Raw genomic sequence first — 22556 nt, 5'->3', positions numbered from 1 at the left:
TAGCATTGTTTGCCAATAGTGCAGTGGTGGAATGTTTTTTCCCTTTTATTGATGTGTATGTTAATTAGTAAATTTTGGTTGAATTTGTTTTTAAAATTCTTGTGATGATATTATAAAGGCAATCTTAATTAGGAGCCTAATTAATAAATCATATACTGAATATCTTTTTTATTCTCCCTACAAAAGTTGTAATTATTTATCATTTGTTTTTTTTTCACCAATGTTTATTATTGCACACAAAATATACTATTTCTTTTGATGATAATGTTTTTTTTATAAAGGCTATTTATTTATTCAAATCAGCAAAATTAGTTCTTTCTACCAACGGGCTTATAGCCAGCGGTACCCCGGGTCCTCTCATTGGCAGAGACGTGAGTTCGATTCCCATCGACCGCGCTCCCCAGTTTCAAAAGCGTGAGGACGTTGTGGCAATTCCCCACCCACATACACCCTTGAGAGTTGGCGTTTATCGCCTTATCTCAAAAAAAAATAAAAAAGTTCTTTCTATATAAGGTGTTTTAGTAAAATTGGAGGCAGAGGTTTTGGGGGCTTGCCAACAATCCAAGAGATGCCTATAGATTTTCAATCTGAAAATCTACTGACTTCCCAAAATACGCAATTATATATATATATATATATATATATATATGGATGTATATGTATTTTAATCAAAGCTAAACCAACCAAAAAAATTCAAACCCCAATGATAAGAACCCTGCAAGCATAACCATCAGACCATCAATTATAACAGTGAACAGATGTATCTCAAATTTGTAGATTGTGTCGTAAAAAGGTGTTTAAAAGTTTGACAATGAGAACATAGAGCATACATTTGGTCCACCAACGACGATGCAAGATCAAGCTTTCACACAAATGAAACCAGCATGCTCAATGTGATAACGGTCATAAATGAAAAGGATCCCTCTGTGTATGTGTTCAACAGAACCTTGCTTGCCCTATGTTTAAGAAAACAAAAACAAAATATTATGCTGAAAGTGATGCACCCAGCATACTAATTTGGCAACTCAGAACAGTCTAGATGATCTTACCTTGAACAGTCCCTCGAGAACCCTCACAACGTCCTTTGTAGAAACTATGCTCTGAGATCTATCTTGGGCATTGACCCGTCTTTCAATTTTGCTTTTGATTTTCCTCAGTTTAACAAGTACAACCTCAGGTCTATCCGGAACTCCTTTAAGCACCTAAATAGGCAGACAAAATTAACAAACAAAAAGAAGCAACAACAACACTCCAGAATTTATTTTCTCACCTGAAATGCTTCATTTTCCACACGAATTATCACACCAAATGACAGATTGCTGCATAATGTTCATGGTAAGTATAAGCAATCAAGAATGGACTGATCAACAACTGAAATAAATAAATAGTGACCATTCAAACATATTTGAGAACTTACTCGAGTTGTACAAGATCATGCAACTCATGATCCCCAATTCTAGCAATGTCAGCAGTTACTTTAGAACTCTCCACAACATTATCGGCAAAAACACAGATCTAAGGAATACAAAATTATTAGTCAATTATGTGTTATTTAGTTCGGGAACTTATCTACATTGATCAAAAGCATGCATACATTTTCTTTGTCATTTAGTAGGGGGAAAAAGCCTCTTGGTCATTTGCATCGCCCGTGATTGTGTAGCTTGAGCATTAATTACCTATATGTTCGAATTTTCTGATTGTCAAGGAGAATCTAGTGGATTATTTGATTCTTTGAGAAGGAGATGCTTTCTTTCCGTCCTAAAGCATGTCTGGTGCCAAGTAAAATGATGTGAGTCATATCCCTCTTTTAGAAACTCCCTTAGTTGTCATTTTGCTTCTCATATTCGATATGGCTCATGTGCTATGCTATTGTTCATTGCTTTCCTTTGGTTTATCCATTTTGATAATTACCAATATCACATTAAGCTGCATACAATGTTATCCTCTTATGGGCATCATTTGTACATTTAGATCCATTTTCTTTAATGTTCTATATTGTAGAAGGTTGCCTCTTGTATACTACTTTTTAGTTAGGTGTGTTTCATTGACATCTCTGGATGCTAAAATAGTTTGTGAAGTAAAGTTGTGCTTGTCCTTGGCCTTTGTATAAACTATTAAAGTATTGATTTGAGCTTTGGATGGCAAGATATGCTTGAGAAATTTTGAGGAATAACATTTCTTATAGTTTGATGATGTTCTTATCCTCCTTGATAGTAGGAGTAATTCTGAGTGACATGTTGTTGCAATGTCTTCAGTTAACAATTGATAATTATTGGAGAATCATCTTGGGAAGGTAAAATGAGTCTTATTACTTTAGGGTTTCATCTTGATTATGAGAGGATTCATACCATGTTGTTCAAGTGGATTTTATTAATCTTATGCAGTCATTGATATGTAAATCTAGCACAATCTCTTGGGGAGAGAAAAATTTTAAACTGGGTAGATACTTGGTGATTGTACGTCAAGGTGATTCCTAAACTATTGCAATATTGGTGCTTGTAAGGAAAGGATATTTGTTAAACCCTTGAATTTTGTTAAGGTTTGAGCTTGTTGTATAGCAGATATTATAACTTGTTTTAATTTGAGGGATTTCCTTTTTCCATTGAGTTTAGTGAAGTAATTGGGTAATGATTTTGGCTCATAATTTTATTGGAAATATAGCTTTCAATTGATAAGGAAATTGAAAATTTTTTTTTATATATTTTTGGACCCATTTGGTTTTGGATCCATGCTAATAATTTTGATGATGTCTGATATATTCACGAGATGCTATTAGTGATCTCATTTAAATGAGCAGTCTTAATTATATTTCAATACATCATTTTGACAATGTTTTCTTAATATGCTTAATAGTTGAAGAATTTGATCTTGGTTTTCAAAATGACAACAACAACTACAATGATGATTATGATGATGATGATGATGATGATGATGATGATGATGATGATGAAATTGATGATACATAAGTGAGGATAGCGTGTTAGACATTTTAAATCTGATAGTTGATGACAATTTACAGGCAAGAAAAGTTTAAGCAAAGCAGTCGTACAATTAATGGACATGGGTGTAGTAGTTAATGAGAAATGCAAAGAGACGGAGTTTTACCTTATTTTGGTGTCAGAATTGCAAGCAACCAATAGATCATTTGTATTACTATTTCATTTCTTGTTTGGTGATCATCAGTTGTCCATGTCACATGACTATAATCTAGATTTTTTAACCACCTCAGTTTGAAGGGTAGCCATTTTCTTTTCCATGATCAGGAGTGAGTTTAGAGGACTAAACTCTTTTGAGGGAAGGATTGTGGACCCCGCCCACGCATTAACTCTTGCTTAGGATGCTATATATTTATTCTCTTTTCTCCCATAATCCCTCTTCTCCTTGTCATCTTGTTGTGAAAAGCTTGTTAAAAGGAGGAATTCCCGGAGGATTTCCCGGGCTCCATCACATCCATGCTTGTAGTCAAATCAAGTGTCAACCTCCTTGCCTCCTTCCTCTCTCCCTTGCTTCCTTCATCTCCTTGGTTTCCATTACTTCTCCACTTAGAGCTTCAAGGGTGAGTATCATTGCGTTGCACTGTAGCGACGGTGATCAAGCCAGGGAAAAGATCATCGTCGCCAACTTGTCGGCAAACCTAGAGGTAGTTACCGATGATTGTCCACCTCGATCAAAAGCTTAGCTTTCCATTCATAGCATGTTTGTATGCCAAGATGAAAACTTGTTTGTTTATATTCTTAGGTTTGCTTCAAGAGTTTTATCCTTTTGAAAGAATATATAGGCATATATTTGCATGAAAACTGCAGCCATTTGAGTGTTTATCTTTGCATATTTTTGCATGAAAACTACAGCCTTTTGTTGGTATACATATATACTTATATTTACATCAAAAGTTGCAGCCATTTGAGTGTTTATCTCTGCATATTCTTGCATGAAAACCTGCAGCCTATTAATGTTTTTGAACTCATTAGAAACCCAAGATTTATGCTTGTAAATTAGTTGTTTTGCATGTCTTCTTGTTTCTTTCAAGCATGCTTAAGGGCCAACTAGTGCATGCTTAGAAGAACACACTCACCTTCTAATTTCTGCAGCCTTAGAATGTGTGTTTTTGCATATGAAAACGACCTTGCAGTCCTTGGGTGATCTTAGGTAGTTGCCTTGATGATGACCAACAACCCTAGTTATGTTGTTCATTTTATGTTTTGATTGGTTCATTATTTCTTGAGTTGTAATGGTTGTCAATCCTTGGGTTATAGGACCACTTGAGAAGTGGCTTTGGGTCTTCACATTGTGTATTGGAGTAAAGTATTTTCGAGGTAAATAATCCCTTGAACTCTTGTATTTAAAATTTTTTTATTTTGAGTTTATTTTATATAAATTTTCTGAAAATTTATTATGATTATTCTTTGAAATTATTTTGGAAATGCTATCACATTTTATTACTTATGTTTTGCATAAATAACTCTTACACTTAGTTGGAAACATGGTTTTTACCTTACCAATATTTATATTTATTTATTTATTATTTTATCATTATTATTATTTTTATGAGATGTTTGTTTTAGTGGAAGCTTGGTATTTCTTATGTCTTTATGTGGGAATCCGGCCAAAGCTGAAAGTTGGCATTTTCATATATATATATATATATATATATTAATTGCTTATTTATTGATTTATTTAACTGCTCTTTGTTTTGCATGCTTTTTTGGCAAAATAATTGTTAATTGTGAATTGTGGTTACTATTTCTTCAAAATGGAAACCAGGCTAAGGTTTGGAAAAGTTGGTAAATTCTTTTGCATTTAATTAATTATTTAGTTAATTATTATTCATTTAATTATTCTGTATTCTTGGCTTGAAAATGGGTATATTCTTATACATATAATTTATTTTTATTTTAATTTGAATACTTGGAAAATATCTGTGAAAATTCTATTTTCTTGGCTTTGGAATCTGTCTGAATATTTTGGTCTCCAAATGAGCAATATGCAACCCTGTCAGTGGGAGGTTAAACCCCGACCTTGTCGACAAGTAATTTTGGGAAAATGAGACTGCAGTTTCGCACCGTGTCCGTTCAGTGAAATAATCAACAGCCACCTGGTATTCAATCTCGGGTCACCGAGGGTAAATAAATGACTTCTGTTATTTTGGCTCGGGTCTGTCACCGAGGATAAACAAATGACCTTTGGCACTGACAGTGAATTTGGAGACACACACTTGAATCTGTTACTTTTTGGCTTTGCCCTTTTGATTTTGATTTTCTGCAAAAACACAAATATTTGTCCTGTCTTGAAATTTCTATATTTTTTTGATATCGTATTTCTGGGTTTTGAATTCCGATAAATCATATTTGGAAATATTCTTTATTAGAATATTTCACTTTGTATTTTGTTTTTAAATTATGTTTTGAAGACCTATGCTCGTTTCTGGCGAATTATTATTCGCAGTTCTGAAATCTGGTATTCTTTTGATTTCAGTTATCTTAAATAGCATTATTACTTGAGAACTATACCTCCGTTGAATTATTTATTTTTGTATTTGTTTAAACTATATTTAAACTTTGAATTATTCTTAATTTTTGGAATCGAGATTCGTAAACCCTATTGTTTTAAAATAATATCTGGATTACTTACTGGGTTAGTGAGCTCATGGATTTTCTTTAAATCTTTTTCAGATCAAGAGTGATAGACTAGCGTGGATCTTGAAAGATTATCTGTAGATGTTGTCTTATCCGTTGTAAATTTTGAGTTCTTGTCATTGTCTATCCATGTATTCTTGTATTTTGTATTTTTGATTTGTATATTCCGGTATTGTGTACTTTGTAGAGTTAGTAATCCTGTAACTCAGTTGGGTTGTTATAGATTTGTCTGTCGTGAATCATATTTTGAGGCCTTGCAGGCCTATGGGGCTCACACCTTGTGGGTCTGCGGCCGTTTGTCTGCACACCCGGTCTGGCGAGCTGGGTTCGGGGCGTGACATTCATGTATCACTGGAGAGATCAACAGATTTGCTCTCAACGGAAAGAACATCAGTCATCATGTTAAAATATTATCATGGAATGGTGGCTGCACATGTAATATATTTACATATATATATATACATATATATCCACCTAATCCTCACCTATTAATCTTTGGATTAACTGAGTTAATTATCATTCACTTTCTCCTATAAATAGAGATGCAAAATGCATCTCTCAGTGTACCATTTTCAGAGAAGAAGTGTGAGGGTGAAAAGGAAAGTGGGAGGAAATAGTGGAAAGAAAAATTAAAGTGTTTGTGTTCCTTCTATTACAGGAGAGAATAAGTTGGTGTTCTCCTTGTTAATAAAAATCTTGTAACTCCTATTATCCACTATAATGAAATTCTTCTACCTTTCTCGTGGTTTTTATCCTAATTTGTTTTAGAGTTTTTCACGTACATCCTGTGTCCATCTTTATTGTTATTATTTTTCAAGTACTTTTGCTGTGACCCTGCTCTACCCAATTCTATAATTACACAACACATCAAACAACTAAAAAATAAAAATAAAAAATAAATCTTTCAACAATGCGCCAGAACATCAAATTAAACCCAGAAATTTTTGAATTTTCAATTGAGACTAAAAAAAAAAATGTGAAGAAGAAGAAGAACATACCACCATCGCCCTCCTCCTCCAACTCCTCCTCCTCCTCTTCCTCATCGCTATCCACCGCGGCCTCAAGCTCAAAGAACTCCGAACCCAATCTCCGGCGCTTCCTCCCACATCCTCCCCTCCTCCGGCCAACCTCCTCATACATCTCCACCTCCCTATTGCGTCCCCGCACCATGACTAAGATCTAGGGTTAGGGATTTACCTCCGAAGCCAAGAGAAAGGTAGAGGAAACTGAAAATGGTTCTTGAAGGACAAGAGAACAGGCTTATTTATAAGCAAAAAAATGAATCTTTTTTGGTAAAATAAAGATCAAAGAGTAGTTATATTAGGAAAGAAATCAAGTGGCAAGCCCTTGCTTTCGTTGTCGTTGCTCTTCGTCGCCATGGCTTCTCTCAAGCTCGAGCTTTTGATCACTAGTTCAAAACCTCAAGCATTGCGTTCCAAGTATATCTATATATATATATATATATATATATCTTTTGCTAGGTGTTTATGCATATATACCCCTTGAAAAAAATTAATTGCATTTATATATATGGACATATTTTTTTTTATATGTAGTCCCCTGTTTGATGTTTTTATTGGGATCTAGCACAATTTATTAATATTTAATAAAAAATGCTTATATTATATGTTTTTGAAATTATTATATTATTTGAAATTATTTAGATGACTTTTTTTTTTATTAAAACATAATATTGTATATCTTTAGAATTTTAAAATAAAAACTCTGAAGTGTTTTTTGGTTCGTGATTATTTATAATAGAAGGGTGGTTTGGATAATTATATATATATATATATATATATAGAGAGAGAGAGAGAGAGAGAGAGAAATTCTTTATGTACATCAAATTTAAATCTATGAACGTTGACAGCTCATGAACAGTATATATATATTAGATCAATTCTTTATGTACGTTTATAGATTTAATGTTGACTGTTTATGATACTATTCATGCACTAATATGTGTCTATCTCTCTTATCCTTATTCTTACTTTTTCTTTATCAAATCTGAGGATGAGGATTGTAATTTAGAAATCTTTCTAGATTTAAAAATCTAGGAGCGTCTCACAACAACCATTAGATCATCATCTAACAGCATCTAACTCTGGACGTGGGGTTAGCATCACTAACCTCACCCCCTCCAAGGTTAGTAATAAAACAACAGCCGTTAGATGAGTGATCTAATGATTGCTATGGGAAAAATCATTTTCTTTTTTGAGGACATCTAAAAAACATATATATATATATATATATATATATATAAAACTTTATATATATATATATATATACTTTTATATTGTTCATTGTTTGCAAAAAAAAATATGAAAGTATATATGATTTTCTTAATAAATGATGGTAAATTACCTCAAAAAAAAAAAATAATAATAATAATAATAAAGGTAGTGTTGTATGCTAAAACCTCAATGTAATTATAGGTTTTCAATTGCATGCCTCTCAATTATTTTTAGTCTTTTGTCACAATCAATCATAGATTTGTAAAATTGATATAATTGGCATGATATTTATTATACATCTATAATAAATCGCCACATTACATAAAAATATGGTTTTGTTGAATTGTTTAAATTTAAATTTAAATTTTTTTTATTTAATAGACTTTTAAAAAAATTAGTAAATTTAATATATATATATAAATTAATTTTTTTAATAAAATACCAATTTTATCCATTCAAATTAATACCGCTAATGGTTTAATAACAATTTTTTTTTTTACAAATCTCACATTCTATATTTTTACTTTTTCCTAAAAATTATATATATATATATATATATAAAGAACATAACCATAAAATCAACGATTGTCATGATGCAAAAACATTATCTATCTAATCAACCAATTGCCAACACTTGCTATTAAAAGATCAAATTAATTTTTCTCACCAAACTACATCACAATAAAATTCTATTTTTGAAGACAAAATATACATTTTACAGCTCCATGGTCAAGTATTCCCTTAAGCAAAGAATTACGTGGAAAGATGAAGCACATCTCAATTTGATGATCCTGGAAAAATGACTGACCTTTTTACTGCATTGCAAGTTTGGCAAGGATATCCATATCCAATATCTTGACTTCATAAGTCTCATCGAGTTTTACTATTCCGTCCGAGCCATCGATACCGATGAGTTTTCCGGTGTACCCACGTAACGAGCCATTCATGATCTTGATCTTGTCGGATTTCTTAGGTCTTACTTTTTCCAATTCGGTTTGCAGGGCTGTTACAAGGTCGCCGTTGCCTGTTGATCCAAGAGCAACCTTATAGGATCCATCCTGCAAAATAAATGATGATTTCAATTCAAAACCTTTCCGGGAGTCTGGAAAATGAAAGGATCATGTAATGACTTCTGAATGTAGATAAATAAAACCTACCATCAGCACCTCCCTAACAACTCCGATATTGTAATCCTCTCCGGCCCGTCGGACGTTCACCAGAACATCGGGCATAAACCAAGTGCCTTCGCCTTCTCCACCTGCATTTAAATAAATTAAATTAAGCAGAGCATGCCTTTGGTCTATGCCGCGTTAAGTTCAATATCGAAATAAAATTTCTTTCTAAAATATAATCACAAGCATAACTACACATGAGTGAAGAAAATATTGATAATGTAAAATCAATTATGTTCAAAACCTACATGCTAGATTTAACTTGTATATATAGATATATATAAAGTCCTACAAGCTAGTGTTATTAGAACTAAAATAGGTTTAGCAGTGTCACAAATAAAATTAAAGGAAAATAGTTTTCTCATCGAGGAGGACGAAAATCATCTTCCATTATGCTGAATAGGTGAAAGTTAAGGGTTTGAACTAATGAGAACACTGTAAAGCAACATGAACAACTTAGAATACTAGGTTTTAATTGACTTAATTACGAAGTAAACTAGTTGAATTGGTGTTAAGATTTTCACCTTGGAAAACTAAATTCAAAAGGCTCAGTGATCATTCAAGAAAACATAAATCTAGCATAACGAACCCAGGGTCAAAAGCTGAACTTCTATATTGTTATTGGATAACCAACTTCAACACTAATTTGGTACTAATATCCCAATTAGAAGGCAGATTGGTAATTTCAGGATTGGATTTATGAGCATTTACAGTATTGAATAACTAAAATTACTCTACTAGTAAAATGGCACATGCATGAACACAAAAGGACGAAAAATTAAACAATGTCATCATAAAAAGAGTACTTTGTTATGTGATTCAAATAAAGCAATTCTCTTTTTCCGAGAAAGAATTTACAACTGCAGTATGAGAAATAGATTTGCATCTGACCTATTGCAGGAGACATCACATCCAATCCCACATTGCCAGGTGTCATTGGCTGCCCACCAGGAGTGCCAGGAAGGTACAATTAGAACTAGGAGTCATCGGCTGTCCACGGGTGTTGAAGGCACATAAGGACTGGCAGCATTTCCTAGAGAAAGAGAAAACATTACAACCTGAAGTCTAAAAACTCATGATAGAACATCAAACAAGTTGACATGTGGCTTCATTACCATATATTGGGCTACTTTCCCTTGGTGTTGCCGAGTCGCTATAATTACCACCTGGTGTGTTCGCCCAGCCAGAACCAGGAGTAGGTGCCTCATAAGGTCGGGCAGGAGGAGTTCCTGGCTGAAGTAATATAGCAACAAAAACAAATTCAGGCAGAAGAAAACAACATGAAAAATTAGAACCAAATGACCTTCAAATAGTAATATCCAAAAGCAGCGTCACTGCATCCAAGGAAATATAAAACAAAATTAGCCAAGGTGCAACACCTGATATTGAGGACTAGTTCCCCAAGAGGCGGGATTGCCATCTTCCCAGTCCCTGATTATTTACAAAGAATAAAATAGTCTCAGTTAGCAACAGATGAACCACACGCTTGTGAGAAATTTTTGAAAATGTAGCTTGCAGTGACTTGGTATAACTTAAATTTTTACAATCAATCATTCAGGATGAGATGTCCATTAAAGGGATAACGATGGCAACTTTCATCACATGATGCTGGACATGTAAAAATATCTCAATTGCCACAGCTTATCAAACTTTTAACACAACAGCCCACAAATTGACCTAGGAAATCATCCAAAAGTATTTGCATGTATCGGGAAAAAAACATGGCAAAAGTAGATGAGACAATTATCCATGTGCCCAATTGTGATCAATTCACTCAAAACAAATGAACTTTCACTACATGGTCCAGTACATTATTTGATGCATAAATTCACCAATTCATGGTACTCGACATCAAATCAGTAATATTAGAAATTTTTGAAACTCTCATCACAAAGTCCAGCCAAAACAACTAACATTGGGTAAGGCCTCAGAAACAAATTAATGACAGCAATATATGACAGTGGTTCACTGGAAGTAATGTTTCAAAGGTTAGCAATTTGGAACCCAAGCAACATGAAGAACTAATGCACAGTGTACCTCTTTTGTAATAATAATTGGATAGGATGGAATTTTTTCCTTTTACATGTATTACAGGGCCAAGATGAATGATGAACAAAACCAAAGTAACTCTTGATATTACACATTCATATCTTCTCCAGTCTTCTCTTCCATTTTTAAATGTCTGTACTTATGGAGTTGGTACAACAAGCTCGTTTATGTGTTAAACACATGCTAAAATGTTCAAAGGCTATTGATCATTGATGAAAAAGTTAAGAAGTTAAATTACGACAATATCTGAAAATTAGTTCAAACTTCAAATCAAACCAATAACCAACATTGTACAACAAGCTCCTTTATGTGTAACGCATGCCAGAATGTTCCAGTGCTATGGATCATTAGGGAATAAGTTAACAAGTTTAAGTACTATAGTATCTGAAAATCAGTTCAAACTTCAAGTCCAACCCATAACCAACATTGCATCTTTTGAATATGTATCATGGAATTTATCCACTATTAAGTACTATCTGAATCATGGAGATCAGTTGGAACGTGATCTCGGTTTCAAGATAACAAAATATTTTGAAGTCATAATAAATTGTACAGATCTTATGTTTGTGGCATGAAACTATGCAAGTATGAAGGCCTAGAGCCAATACGATACTGAAGACCTGATATTATGAAAAGGCACAATATCTCAAAAAAGAGAGATTTCCGCATTTGTAACATTAATGAACAAACCTTGGAGGACTCATTGGAGCCCAAGCCCGATCACGCATAGGTGTTCTCATACCATCGTGTATAGGTGTAGCTGCAGAAGATTACATAATAAGAGGTGAATGATATTGAAGCTTTAGCAAACACATTGAACATTAGGTGGTCAAGATCACAAAGATGATATTATAAAGAATAGCAAAAGAAAAATACTGGACAAACCTCGGGATCTCTCATAGGAGTCTGATAAGGATGTAGTGGAGTGCTGAGGCAGGTGCAAAGGTGTTTCACTACCAAAGCCATATCTAGGTGTTTCACTGTCCAAACAAAAGAAAAAGAAATACAGATTAAAAAACAATGCAACTAAAATCTAACTTGTTGAAAGATGTTTGAAAATTATAGATTCTCTAACCGGCCTGGGGTTCCAATGGTACCAGCTATGTCAGAAATTTCATCTCTTTTAACTGCAAAACACCAAAACTTAGAAGATATAAAAAAACAAATGTAAAACCAATTGTCCAGAAAAAGATAAGTTTTACCTGTAACAATTTTCATTTGTGAATCAAGTTCAACCCGCACAAGTGAACCTGTGACCTCTTTTACACGACCACGGTATCCTTTCAAAGGACCTCTGCGAATCTTGATAACTCTACCAACTATAGGATCATTTCCTCTTCCACCTCTATGTCTTCCCCCAACTGCATTAGAATTCAGGTTAATAGGTGCTACCAAAATATCTCATTGTAAAGCCAACCAACAAGACAATTGACTCTTTCACAATTGATAATCACATCACAAGAACATTGTACCGATCACAATATGAGAAGTTACTATAGTTAAAAAAATACTTACAGTCAATCGGAGGCCTCCCTCCCCTGGTAGTCAGTCTTGGGGACTGAGTTGATCTGAGCAGAAGATCTCAACCCAGAAAATCGATCAAATGAATCAGAAGCCTGCACCATAACCATCAAAGCGATCAATTATAATAGTGAATAGAGCGTCTCTCTTCAAATTTTGCAGATTGTGCATTGTAAAAACGCGTTTAAAACTTTGACAATGAGAACATAGAGTATACTATACATTTGATCCACCAACAACAATGCAAGACTGAGCTTTCACACAAATGAAACCAGCATGTTCAAGGTGATGACGGTCATAAATGAAAAGGATCCCTTTGTGTATGTGTTCAACAGGACCTTGCTTCCCCTATGTTTAAGAAAACAAAAAATAAAATTAGGCTGAAAGTGATGCACCAAACACACTAATTAGGCAAATCAGATAAGTCTAAAATATCTTACCTTGCACGGTCCCTCTAGAACCCTCACAACATCCTTAGAAGAAACTATGTTCCGAGATCTATCTTGGGCATTAGCCCGTCTTTCAATTTTGCTTTTGATTTCCCTCAGTTTAACAAGCACAACCTCAGGCCTATCTGGAACTCCTTTAAGCACCTAAATTGGCAGACAAAATTAATAAAATACAAAAAAGCAATAGCAACACTCCAGAATTTATTTTCAAACCTGAAATGCTTCATTTTCCACACGGATTATTACGCCAAACGACAGGTTGCTGCATAATGTTCACGGTTTGTATAAGCAAACAAGAATTGACTAATCAACTACTGAAACAAATAAATAGTGACCATTCAAACATAATTGAGAACTTACTCGAGCTGTACAAGATCATGCAACTCATAATCCCCAATTCTAGTAATGCCTGCAGTTACTTCAGAACTCTCCACAACATTATCGGCAAAAACACGGATCTGAGGAATACAAAATGATCAGTCAATCATGTGTTATCTTAGTTCAGGAACTAATCTGCATTGGTCAAAGCATGCACACATCTTCTTTGGTACTGTCTGATAAGATGGTGAGAACATGGCCGTCAACCTTCACCACCATACCGGTTGCACCTTCCTGAACACCAGAGACCACTTTCACATGATCTCCAGGTTTAAAATACTTGCACAGCTCCTTCTCATTAAAAGCCAGAGTTTTCTGAAGATACAATGCAAAGTATATATCGCATCACAACTTTACAGGGAAAATAAATCTCACCAAAAAAAAAAATCTAAGAACAAAGAAAAAGGAACATTACTGGCAAGCCCGACATCTTTGGTCGGATATGAACATTCTCTTCTTCTACTTTTTCCACCCATCCCATAAGATTTTTTAGATCACCACGAATGACAACAACAGCATCACCCTTCATAAAGTGACCTTTCTTTCTGTTTGCAAATAAAGTAGACAAACTAGCCACATCACCATTGCCGTCTTCTCCAGGCTTCCGAAATTTTTCAAGCTCATCAAAAGTTGGCTGTATATTCTGAGCACTAATTGACTTCATAGACACTGTTTTATATAGAAATCCATCTTTGAACATCATATTATCTATGGTTTCATAATAGTCACCAGTGTCTCTGTCCCTCCTCCGTTCGACACGGATGTGCATCTCTCTGAATACATAGACCATAGATTCTTGTAGTCAGTTTAAAAAAGAAAACCATCTTTGCTTTCAGTGTAAAAATGAAAAGCATAAAATGTACCTTGCTTCATCAATATTAAAAAAACGAGCAGGGGGAACAAATGTCTTTTTCTTCACAACCTCCCTACCTTCCTGAGATCAGTAACATTTCATTTAATTACAGGGAAGTCATACAAAATATCAAAGATTAAGCCAATGACATATTATTCTTCAGAAAGTATGCGATCACTGTCAAAAGAACAATAGTCACTATTTTCAACCCATTAAATGAACACTTTTTGCACAATCATAACAGCTAAATGAACATTATAGAGAATATTGCAATCTTTGACCATGGACTCAAAAGTAAATAGAGATAAAGGTAACTCATCAATAACAAATGATAAAAATAAATCTAAAATTCATAGGATTCTTACCAATTTATTAGCAATCATTTGTAAGTCAATTCTGGGGATCAGCTTGACTGTAACCTTCTGTCGAACATTATCAACATCAACAACCTGCAACAGATTGATGTTAGTATAATTCTTCCATGGATTTCAAACAAAACCTATAAGGAACATACTTTAGCAAGATCTCCTTTGTATATGCCAAGTTTCATTCGGACCCATGTGTCCCTGGAGAGATCAACAGATTTGCTCTCAACAGAAAGAACATCAGTCATCTCCTTTATAGGCACAAGCATGATTTTTGCTGAGCTGAATATATTCCTTAAACCTTTGCAAGCCTGGATGCGTAAGGATCAGTTATACACCTAAAAATTGGGAAACAAACCCTAAACATTTTACAATAACATAAAAGCACATATACCTCCTTAACATGGGCTTCTTTGTCTGCTTCAACATAGATGTAGTTTTTTAGATGATCCAAAGCAACAGCGGATCTGATCTGGATATCTGACCTATCAATGAACTTTTGCATGAGGCAGATAGCGGTCTCACGCTCATGACCAATCTGATAAATGTTCTTACAGAGTCAGCTAATAGAAGCTTGGCAGTGTAAGAAAGTAAAATTTGGAGAGCAGAAAACATACCGCACATTTTACCATCCATAGTTTTGGATCCTTAACTGATGGCAGAAGAGATTGCTGCTCAACATCAGTAGCATCCTCACCATATTCTATATGGACTGGCCTTCTATATCTTTCATTAATTCTTCTCTCCAAATCCTCCACATCTTCGTTTTCATCTTGCATAAAAGCTCTTGAACTCTGACGTGCTCTTCTAACATCATCCTCGTCAGGTAAGTCAGCCCCTTGGTCGATAAAATCTGCATATTGTGCCCACAAATTTGCAAAAAAAGATAATTTGGATTGGAACCAGGAAATCTAACCACCGGTTTCTTTCTTATAATGTAAAGATACTTGTGAGAGTAGAATCAATTTAAACAGTTTAAAATCAATCATAAGCATGATGTTTTGGTACAAGGAAAGGTAAAAATTTCAAGTATATAAAATGAGATACTATCAAGCATGTGTCCAGACTCAAAAACTCAAATTTTATATCAAAAGTATTAAATCAAAAAGAAAGGGTGTGGAAGATTTGGAAATACATGGCCGTTGCTGTAGATTGGGCTCCGTAATTCCCTTCTCAAGCCTCTAGTGTCCCAATCAGTCTGCGTTTTAAGGTTGTCTGAACCATGTAATTTAATTGGACATTTAGGATTAAATGCAAAATGATTCATATGGTATGATTCTTCTGTTGTTATTTTCTTTCCCCGGGTTAAGAAGGCGCCTTTTCTTGCATCCTATGTTAGACATGCTAAAGTACGCAATATTATAGGTTCTATAATTTTTCCAGGTGACTAGATGATAAATGCAGCATTTAAATCTCAGTATGGATTCATAGTTGTTGTTTTCCATCTAAATTAGGGTAAAAGAACTAGCATTGAAGAAATTTCATCTGATACCAATTGGGTAGAGAAACTTCCCCAAGGAGCAAAAGTCAATTTTAAAGCATTATTGGGACTAATAAACTCTAAGAATCCAAAGCAGGGATGATTTTAAGAATATGATTTTAATTATTCTCTCAAATATTGGCTTCATTTCTTTTTAATTAACATCTATAAAGAACTCAACTTTGATAATACATTTCTAAGTTCAAAACAATAGTTCGCAGTTGGGAACTATGACATCAAAATGTAAAAAAGAAAACAAGTGATTTAGGGCAGTCCACGCAGAGCAATCATTAAATGGAGCTTTGGTTTAAAATTTATCATCTTTTCTTCTAAATCAAGAATATTGGTCCAAAACATCAAAACGTAAAAGCACAAGAGTGAAATGCAAAGCATAGACACTACAAAAAGAAAGTTCCGAATTCATGAAACCCTAACTCTAGAACACGAGTTCAGATAAAATTCACCTAAACCATATCTCCTTTTTTCATTTCTAATCCGTTAATGAGCGAATGAATCAACACAAGAGTTACAAGCAAAATGAATCAAATCTTTTAACCAAGAACATCGAAAACCTCAAAATTTTCCAACAGTTTCACGTCAAACCAAAAACTTTCAACAACGCATCAGAATATCAAATTAAACCCAAAAATTCTAAAAATTTTCAATTGAGATTGAAAAATAATATGAAGAAGAGCATACCATCATCGCCCTCCTCCTCCTCCTCCTCTTCCTCATCGCTATCCACCGCGGCTTCAAGCTCAAAGAACTCTGAACCCGACCTCCTACTCTCTTTCCGACCCTTCCGAGCACCTCCACCACCACCACCACCACCACCATACTCCCTCATCATCCTCATCCTCATACTCCTCCTCATCATCATCCTCCACAGCAGTATCATCAATAAAATCAGATCTCCGTCGCTTCCTCCCTCCTCCTCCTCCCCTCCCCCCAACCTCCTCATCATCTTCCTCCTCTTCCTCCATCTCCTCCTCTTCCATCTCCTCCTCCTCATCATCCACGTCCCTGCCGCGCCCCCGCGCCATGACTACGATCTAGGGGTTAGGGTTAGCGTTTTACCTTAAATTCAGATCAAAAACACTAAAAAAAACCCAAAATTTAAGCCCTAGAAACCAAATTCCCACACTCTGAGAGATCCCCCACTCGATCAATTGATCAAAAATGGGAATTTATAGAGAGATCGAAAGGCAATGCAAAGGAACGAAGAAACGACGAAGAGAAGGCCTGGAATTGAACCCCTGAAGACCCTCAACAGTGTGAACGCTGTCCTGTGTTGCGACAAGATCGGACGGTCATTATTTCATCATTTCAACACCGAGATTCACGCTCGTTCAGATGAACGGCCGTGATAGCGTGTAATGGATAAATCTAATTTTATTGATTGACCCCTTGAAAAATATATAATTATTTTTTAATCCTCGGGGTTTGGGTTTTTTTTTTAATTTCAGCCCTTGATATGGACGGAGATTCGTGGTTTTTGTGAAATGAACGGTGGTGATCGCGTAAAATGAATGAAGAGTAGGGATGGCAACGGGTAGGGTATGGGTAGGGTATGCCAAAACCCTTACCCTTACCCAGTAACCCTCACCCCATACCCGTACTCTCACTCTGCACCCTCTTGCAGGTAAAAATCATACCCTTACTCCTTCCGCAGGGAGATCGGGATATCTCCGCAGCATACTCGCTACCCGTTGTTACCCATCTGTTCAAATTATCGAATTAAATTTAAATAATAATAAAAAAATAAATTAATTATACATTATATTACTGATCTTTTAAACACATGTCCATAAATTCAAAAATTACTGAGTTGATATATATTTGTTTATCTTAAATTATATAATCACATAAAAAAATGACATTTATTTTAGTGACTCAATAGTAATCTCTACCTTTTGTTTTGTTCATGTTTAACTATCTTGGTTTTTTTGTTTTAAATTTTTTTCATATATCTACTATTTATATTTTTATATAACTTTCAAATTTTATAAATATCTAGTAAGGTTTTTGAATATAAAAAAACATTAAAAGTAATTCTCATAAGTTTATATCCAATTGATTTTTTTATTAAGTATCTTATTTTTTTCGGGATGTTTTTATAATTTATAGAATAAATTATTATAACATTATTTTTATATTTGTTTATTTTTAAATTTAATTATGATTCTTAATATATATCTAAAAATTCAATTTTAATAATATTATCAAATATAAATATAGAAATTAAATAAAATTTAAAAATAATATATTAAGAGAAAATTTGAAGTATTATTTTTCAAATTAATCACTAATGAAAATAGATATCGAGTAAATCGTGAGTAAATGTTTAGCTTTTAATAAAAAATTATATATATATATATATATATATATGAGGAGGGTAAGGGATGCAGTGCAGGTTTTTACCTGCACTCTCTCAACGGGTAAGGGTAAGGAGTAAAGAGCACGGGTAGAGTAGAGGCATCTCCTGCACCTCGCACTCGCTCAAAACTAACCGGGTAATACCTTACCCTTACCAGTCCCGGTCAAAGAGGGTAATACCCTCTTTGGCCAGGATCTGCATGATACTCTTCGTCGAGTGAGTACTAAATTGCCATCTCTAATGAAGAGAATTTTGCTGATTGGTCCTTTCAAATTTATAATTGGTTTTTAGTCCTCGGGATTCAGAATTTTTTACTTTCAGGCCCTTAATTTGGAAGAACGTACGAGATAAGTTTATGGACGGTGGTGATCGCGTGAAATCGGCGAAGGTAATTTTACTGATGGCCCCCCTTGAAAAGTTTAAATTCGGTTATCAATGTTCGGTGCTTTGGAGTTTTTACTTTCAGCCCCTTAACTAGAACGAAATTACATTAAAAAGTTTAACGGTGGAGATCTATTCAGCAAAAGAGGTGAGCGGTAAAGATCGCATGACATGGATAGAGGATATTCTTGAAAAGTCCAAAATTTATATTTAGTCCTCCGGCGGCGGAAATTTTACTAAATGACCTTAAAATTTTATTAACATACATAATTTTTTTAAATAGTTAATTATGAGTAATTATGTTAGTTTAAAATATACTCATCCTAAGATTAACTATTTGTATAAAAGGCAATTCAAATTTATCTTTTTATGTTTGGAATCAAATTGAATTCTGACCATATTTATAAATAATTTGATTGAATAGATATTCCTAAGCATTCAAAGATATCAAATTAGTAATAAATATCCGAAATTGAAGATAAGCACATTTATTTTATTATAAATAAACTCAATAACATTATTTGCATTCTCTTCGGGGTGATTAAATGTGCTTCAAGAAATTATTTTTTCTAAATGTTTATTTGAAGCCAAAGCTCTCATGGTCTATTGACACTAAGTATCTTACATATAGTGTTCGTTTCTAGAAGTATTCATTATCGAACTCAAAACTCACGCAAAATGAAAGTATAGATATGTTGAGATATTACCTTCATACTTGTGCATGTTTAGATGTCCCTGATTTCTTTTAAATTAGGCGTTTGTAACCTATTTATCAAATATACTGATTCTTCTTAAACGAGATTTTTGTCATCTAGAGGTTTTTCAAGATCTTTTAGAATTAACATCCATGAAGATGATATGATAAAAATTTATGGAGACATCAAAAGATTATTATGAGAACAAAGGTATGCTTTGATAATTTATTATAATTGGAGATTCAAATCTTAATATTTTATATATGGTCTAAATTGAAATTATGTTTTGTCCTCTTTTAAAACTCTTTATATTATATTTATGGGTTATTTAGAGCAGTAAATGTGTCGACCTCGAATTAGGCTTGTTGTGCATGGCTCGAACTCAACATTAGTTCAAACAAACTTGTTTGAGTTAAGCTTGATTTCCATTTCAAAAGTTCAAGCCATATTTATTTTATTTATTTATTTATTTATTTTTATGAATGGCGACAAATAGGGATGGCAATAATATCCAAACCCGACCCTCTAGACTGATCCCGATCCAGGAGTTTGGTCGGGTAAAACCCAATTTGACGAGTTTGGTCGAGTTCGAATAAAACCCAACTGTATGAAACGGGTGCGGGTGCGAGTATGGAAATTCTAATACGACCCGACTTGCAGAACCCATGCCCGACCCGAAATTAAAATTACTAAAATATTTATATAATATATATACATATATATATATATACTAATATGTTCTACAACTTAACAATTTAGGGTTTTTTATTTTTTCTCTTTGTTTAGTCTTGTAATTTTACAATAATTTTATTTTGTTTTATAAAAAAATTATAATTATTTTTTAGTTATTTTTCTATAAAAAAATATATGTTTTTTATTAATTTTTTAATATATAGGGGCGGGTACACCATGAGTGCAGGTCGGGTATACTAGCGGCGTGGCAGTGCGGGTGCGAGTATGGTAAAACCCGCACCCGACCCGACCCGTTGCCATCCCTAGCGACAAACGCCGCCCACAAAAGGTTGTTAGTAGTTTAACGATCCCTAAAGATTTATCATATGGAACGGCTAATACGTGGAGCAATTACGGCATGCCACGCGCGACCAAAATGGTATATCATGGATCATAACCCCACAACACTAAATTTCCTTTGCTTTATAATCCTGGAGACATGGAGGATATAGCTGCTCTCACATGACACCGATGACCGTTGGTGAGAGTATTCATACAATATTTTTTATGGTATATATATTGTCACACCCACCCCTTCTACCGAGGTAAATGTGGCACCCATCAGTTAAAATTCCCTTTTAGCTGAAAGCCCGACCTACTGTTTTTAAACAAAATCGGACCCTACAAATCACAATTTACAACTTTACACCAACTACGAGGTTCAAATACATAAATACCATGAATCTGATAACTCAAATTTGCGAGTACTGACCAGCTACTGAGATCACGACACCAATAAATAGAAAGAAAGGAAGGGGACCTTTGCAATCACGGACTCGACCACGACTAGCGCTATACTCGATCGAGCGATCAAGGGTCACGCTCCTGCGACTCTGACACATTCGGTTGGTCGGTGGTGGCTTAATAATTTCAAATACTTAAATACGATTATATATAAAATATATAAATACCAAGCTGCTCGAATAATTTTTCCAATTTTTCCAAAATACGGAATTCTAGCAAAATACATCTTTTAAAGAACTCTTGAAACATAAATTCAACATAAATCAACATCGATTTGATTTTTCTCGAGAAAACACAATTTTTGTGAGAGGCTACCCTCATCACAATTCAAAAATAACATAAATCTCAAATTCAAAAATCTGATGATACCCTAACACTCACCCGAGCATAACATGGTCTAGAAAACTCTCTAAACCCTCGCCGTGGCGCAGCTGAGGTTCGAGGCCGTCGAGGAACTCATGTCCTAGCGTTGACCCATCGGTTCAGCGGTCGGTGACCCGGCTACCCGATGAATATCCGATCGGGGCTCTACACTCCCACAGGCGGCCCTCGTAGTAATCAATACCCGGGTCCACCACGCCACCTCTAAAAGGGTGGCCCGTGGGGACCCACTCTGCGATGAGTCGGGCCTTAGCCCGTCGCGTCAAAACCATCAAGTAAATCGACGATAATACCATACGTATAAATCATAACACATGATCCTTTTTCCAGGGACAAGTATTCACATCACGGAAATAAACATTATTTTTCCACAAAGCCAATGCCAAAGCGTATAATAATGCATAATACCGGTAAAGCCCGGATCCGCGATACCATTCCTATACCGGGAATGAAAACCAATTCTATTAACAATGCCGATAAAAACATCTTTAATATGCTCACATGGTTTTCATAAATCACTCCAAATCAAAGCATATATACCCATCAAAAATAAATACATGAACCGAATAATTAAATCACATATACATGTATTTTTTTACTATTCACAAAATCACGTATAATTATACAAAAGCAGATGTATCAATACGGTTATCATGAACATCAATGGCAAACAAATATACGTATATTTCAACTATATATGGAATCAAACATGATAAAATGAAATACTTAAACATTTATTTCCAAAATACTAGCCATTAAACAATTATTTTCAAAATAATAATAATTAATCAATTATTTAAAAATAATAGCCACTACCAACTCACCGGGTGTCCTCGAGGTTCCTTGCTAGACACTGGAACTCCTCCCAAGCCCTAATCAACACCTAGCATGATAACATAATAAAAATAAATAAATACGACAACTAAAAAAATATAATTTATCGCAATAGAAATACTAGAAATCGATAGCCGACTCTCAATTGGCCCACTCACTCCAATCGGTTCAAACTCGACCAGTATAACAAATTGGTCTCCAATTACAGATTAAAGCCAACTCAATTTGGGCTAGACTATTATGAGCAAACGCAACCCGAACGACTCCAATTCCAGCTA

At 34.4% G+C, this 22556-nt stretch overlaps 1 protein-coding gene and 1 long non-coding RNA gene across 2 annotated transcripts; one reads left to right on the top strand and one right to left on the bottom strand.

The window, feature by feature from the left end:
- The first annotated feature begins 3533 nt into the window (after nucleotides 1–3533).
- Nucleotides 3534–5878, top strand: LOC120278723. Its single transcript, XR_005541752.1, has 3 exons — nucleotides 3534–3640; nucleotides 4254–4313; nucleotides 5670–5878. It is a non-coding gene; the product is annotated as an uncharacterized LOC120278723 (long non-coding RNA).
- Nucleotides 5879–8476: 2598 nt separating this feature from the next.
- Nucleotides 8477–17394, bottom strand: LOC120279110 (putative transcription elongation factor SPT5 homolog 1). Its single transcript, XM_039285978.1, is given in 27 exon segments — nucleotides 8477–8925; nucleotides 9025–9125; nucleotides 9931–10011; nucleotides 10014–10037; nucleotides 10040–10072; nucleotides 10155–10272; nucleotides 10419–10470; nucleotides 11779–11848; nucleotides 11970–12015; nucleotides 12017–12068; nucleotides 12164–12215; nucleotides 12291–12449; nucleotides 12604–12652; nucleotides 12654–12704; nucleotides 12832–12957; nucleotides 13050–13202; nucleotides 13272–13320; nucleotides 13419–13516; nucleotides 13596–13751; nucleotides 13852–14209; nucleotides 14300–14370; nucleotides 14655–14738; nucleotides 14804–14965; nucleotides 15049–15192; nucleotides 15272–15507; nucleotides 16834–16975; nucleotides 16977–17394. Coding segments are annotated over 27 exon segments (3114 nt in total). The 5' UTR covers nucleotides 17178–17394; the 3' UTR covers nucleotides 8477–8679.
- Between the last annotated feature and the right edge of the window lie 5162 nt (nucleotides 17395–22556).

This window comes from Dioscorea cayenensis, chromosome 16 (genome assembly GCF_009730915.1).
Source record: "Dioscorea cayenensis subsp. rotundata cultivar TDr96_F1 chromosome 16, TDr96_F1_v2_PseudoChromosome.rev07_lg8_w22 25.fasta, whole genome shotgun sequence".
In the NCBI taxonomy this organism is placed as follows: Eukaryota; Viridiplantae; Streptophyta; class Magnoliopsida; order Dioscoreales; family Dioscoreaceae; genus Dioscorea; species Dioscorea cayenensis.
The sequence above is the reverse complement of the archived record's forward strand: the minus strand, read 5'-3'. Positions and strand labels throughout refer to the sequence as shown.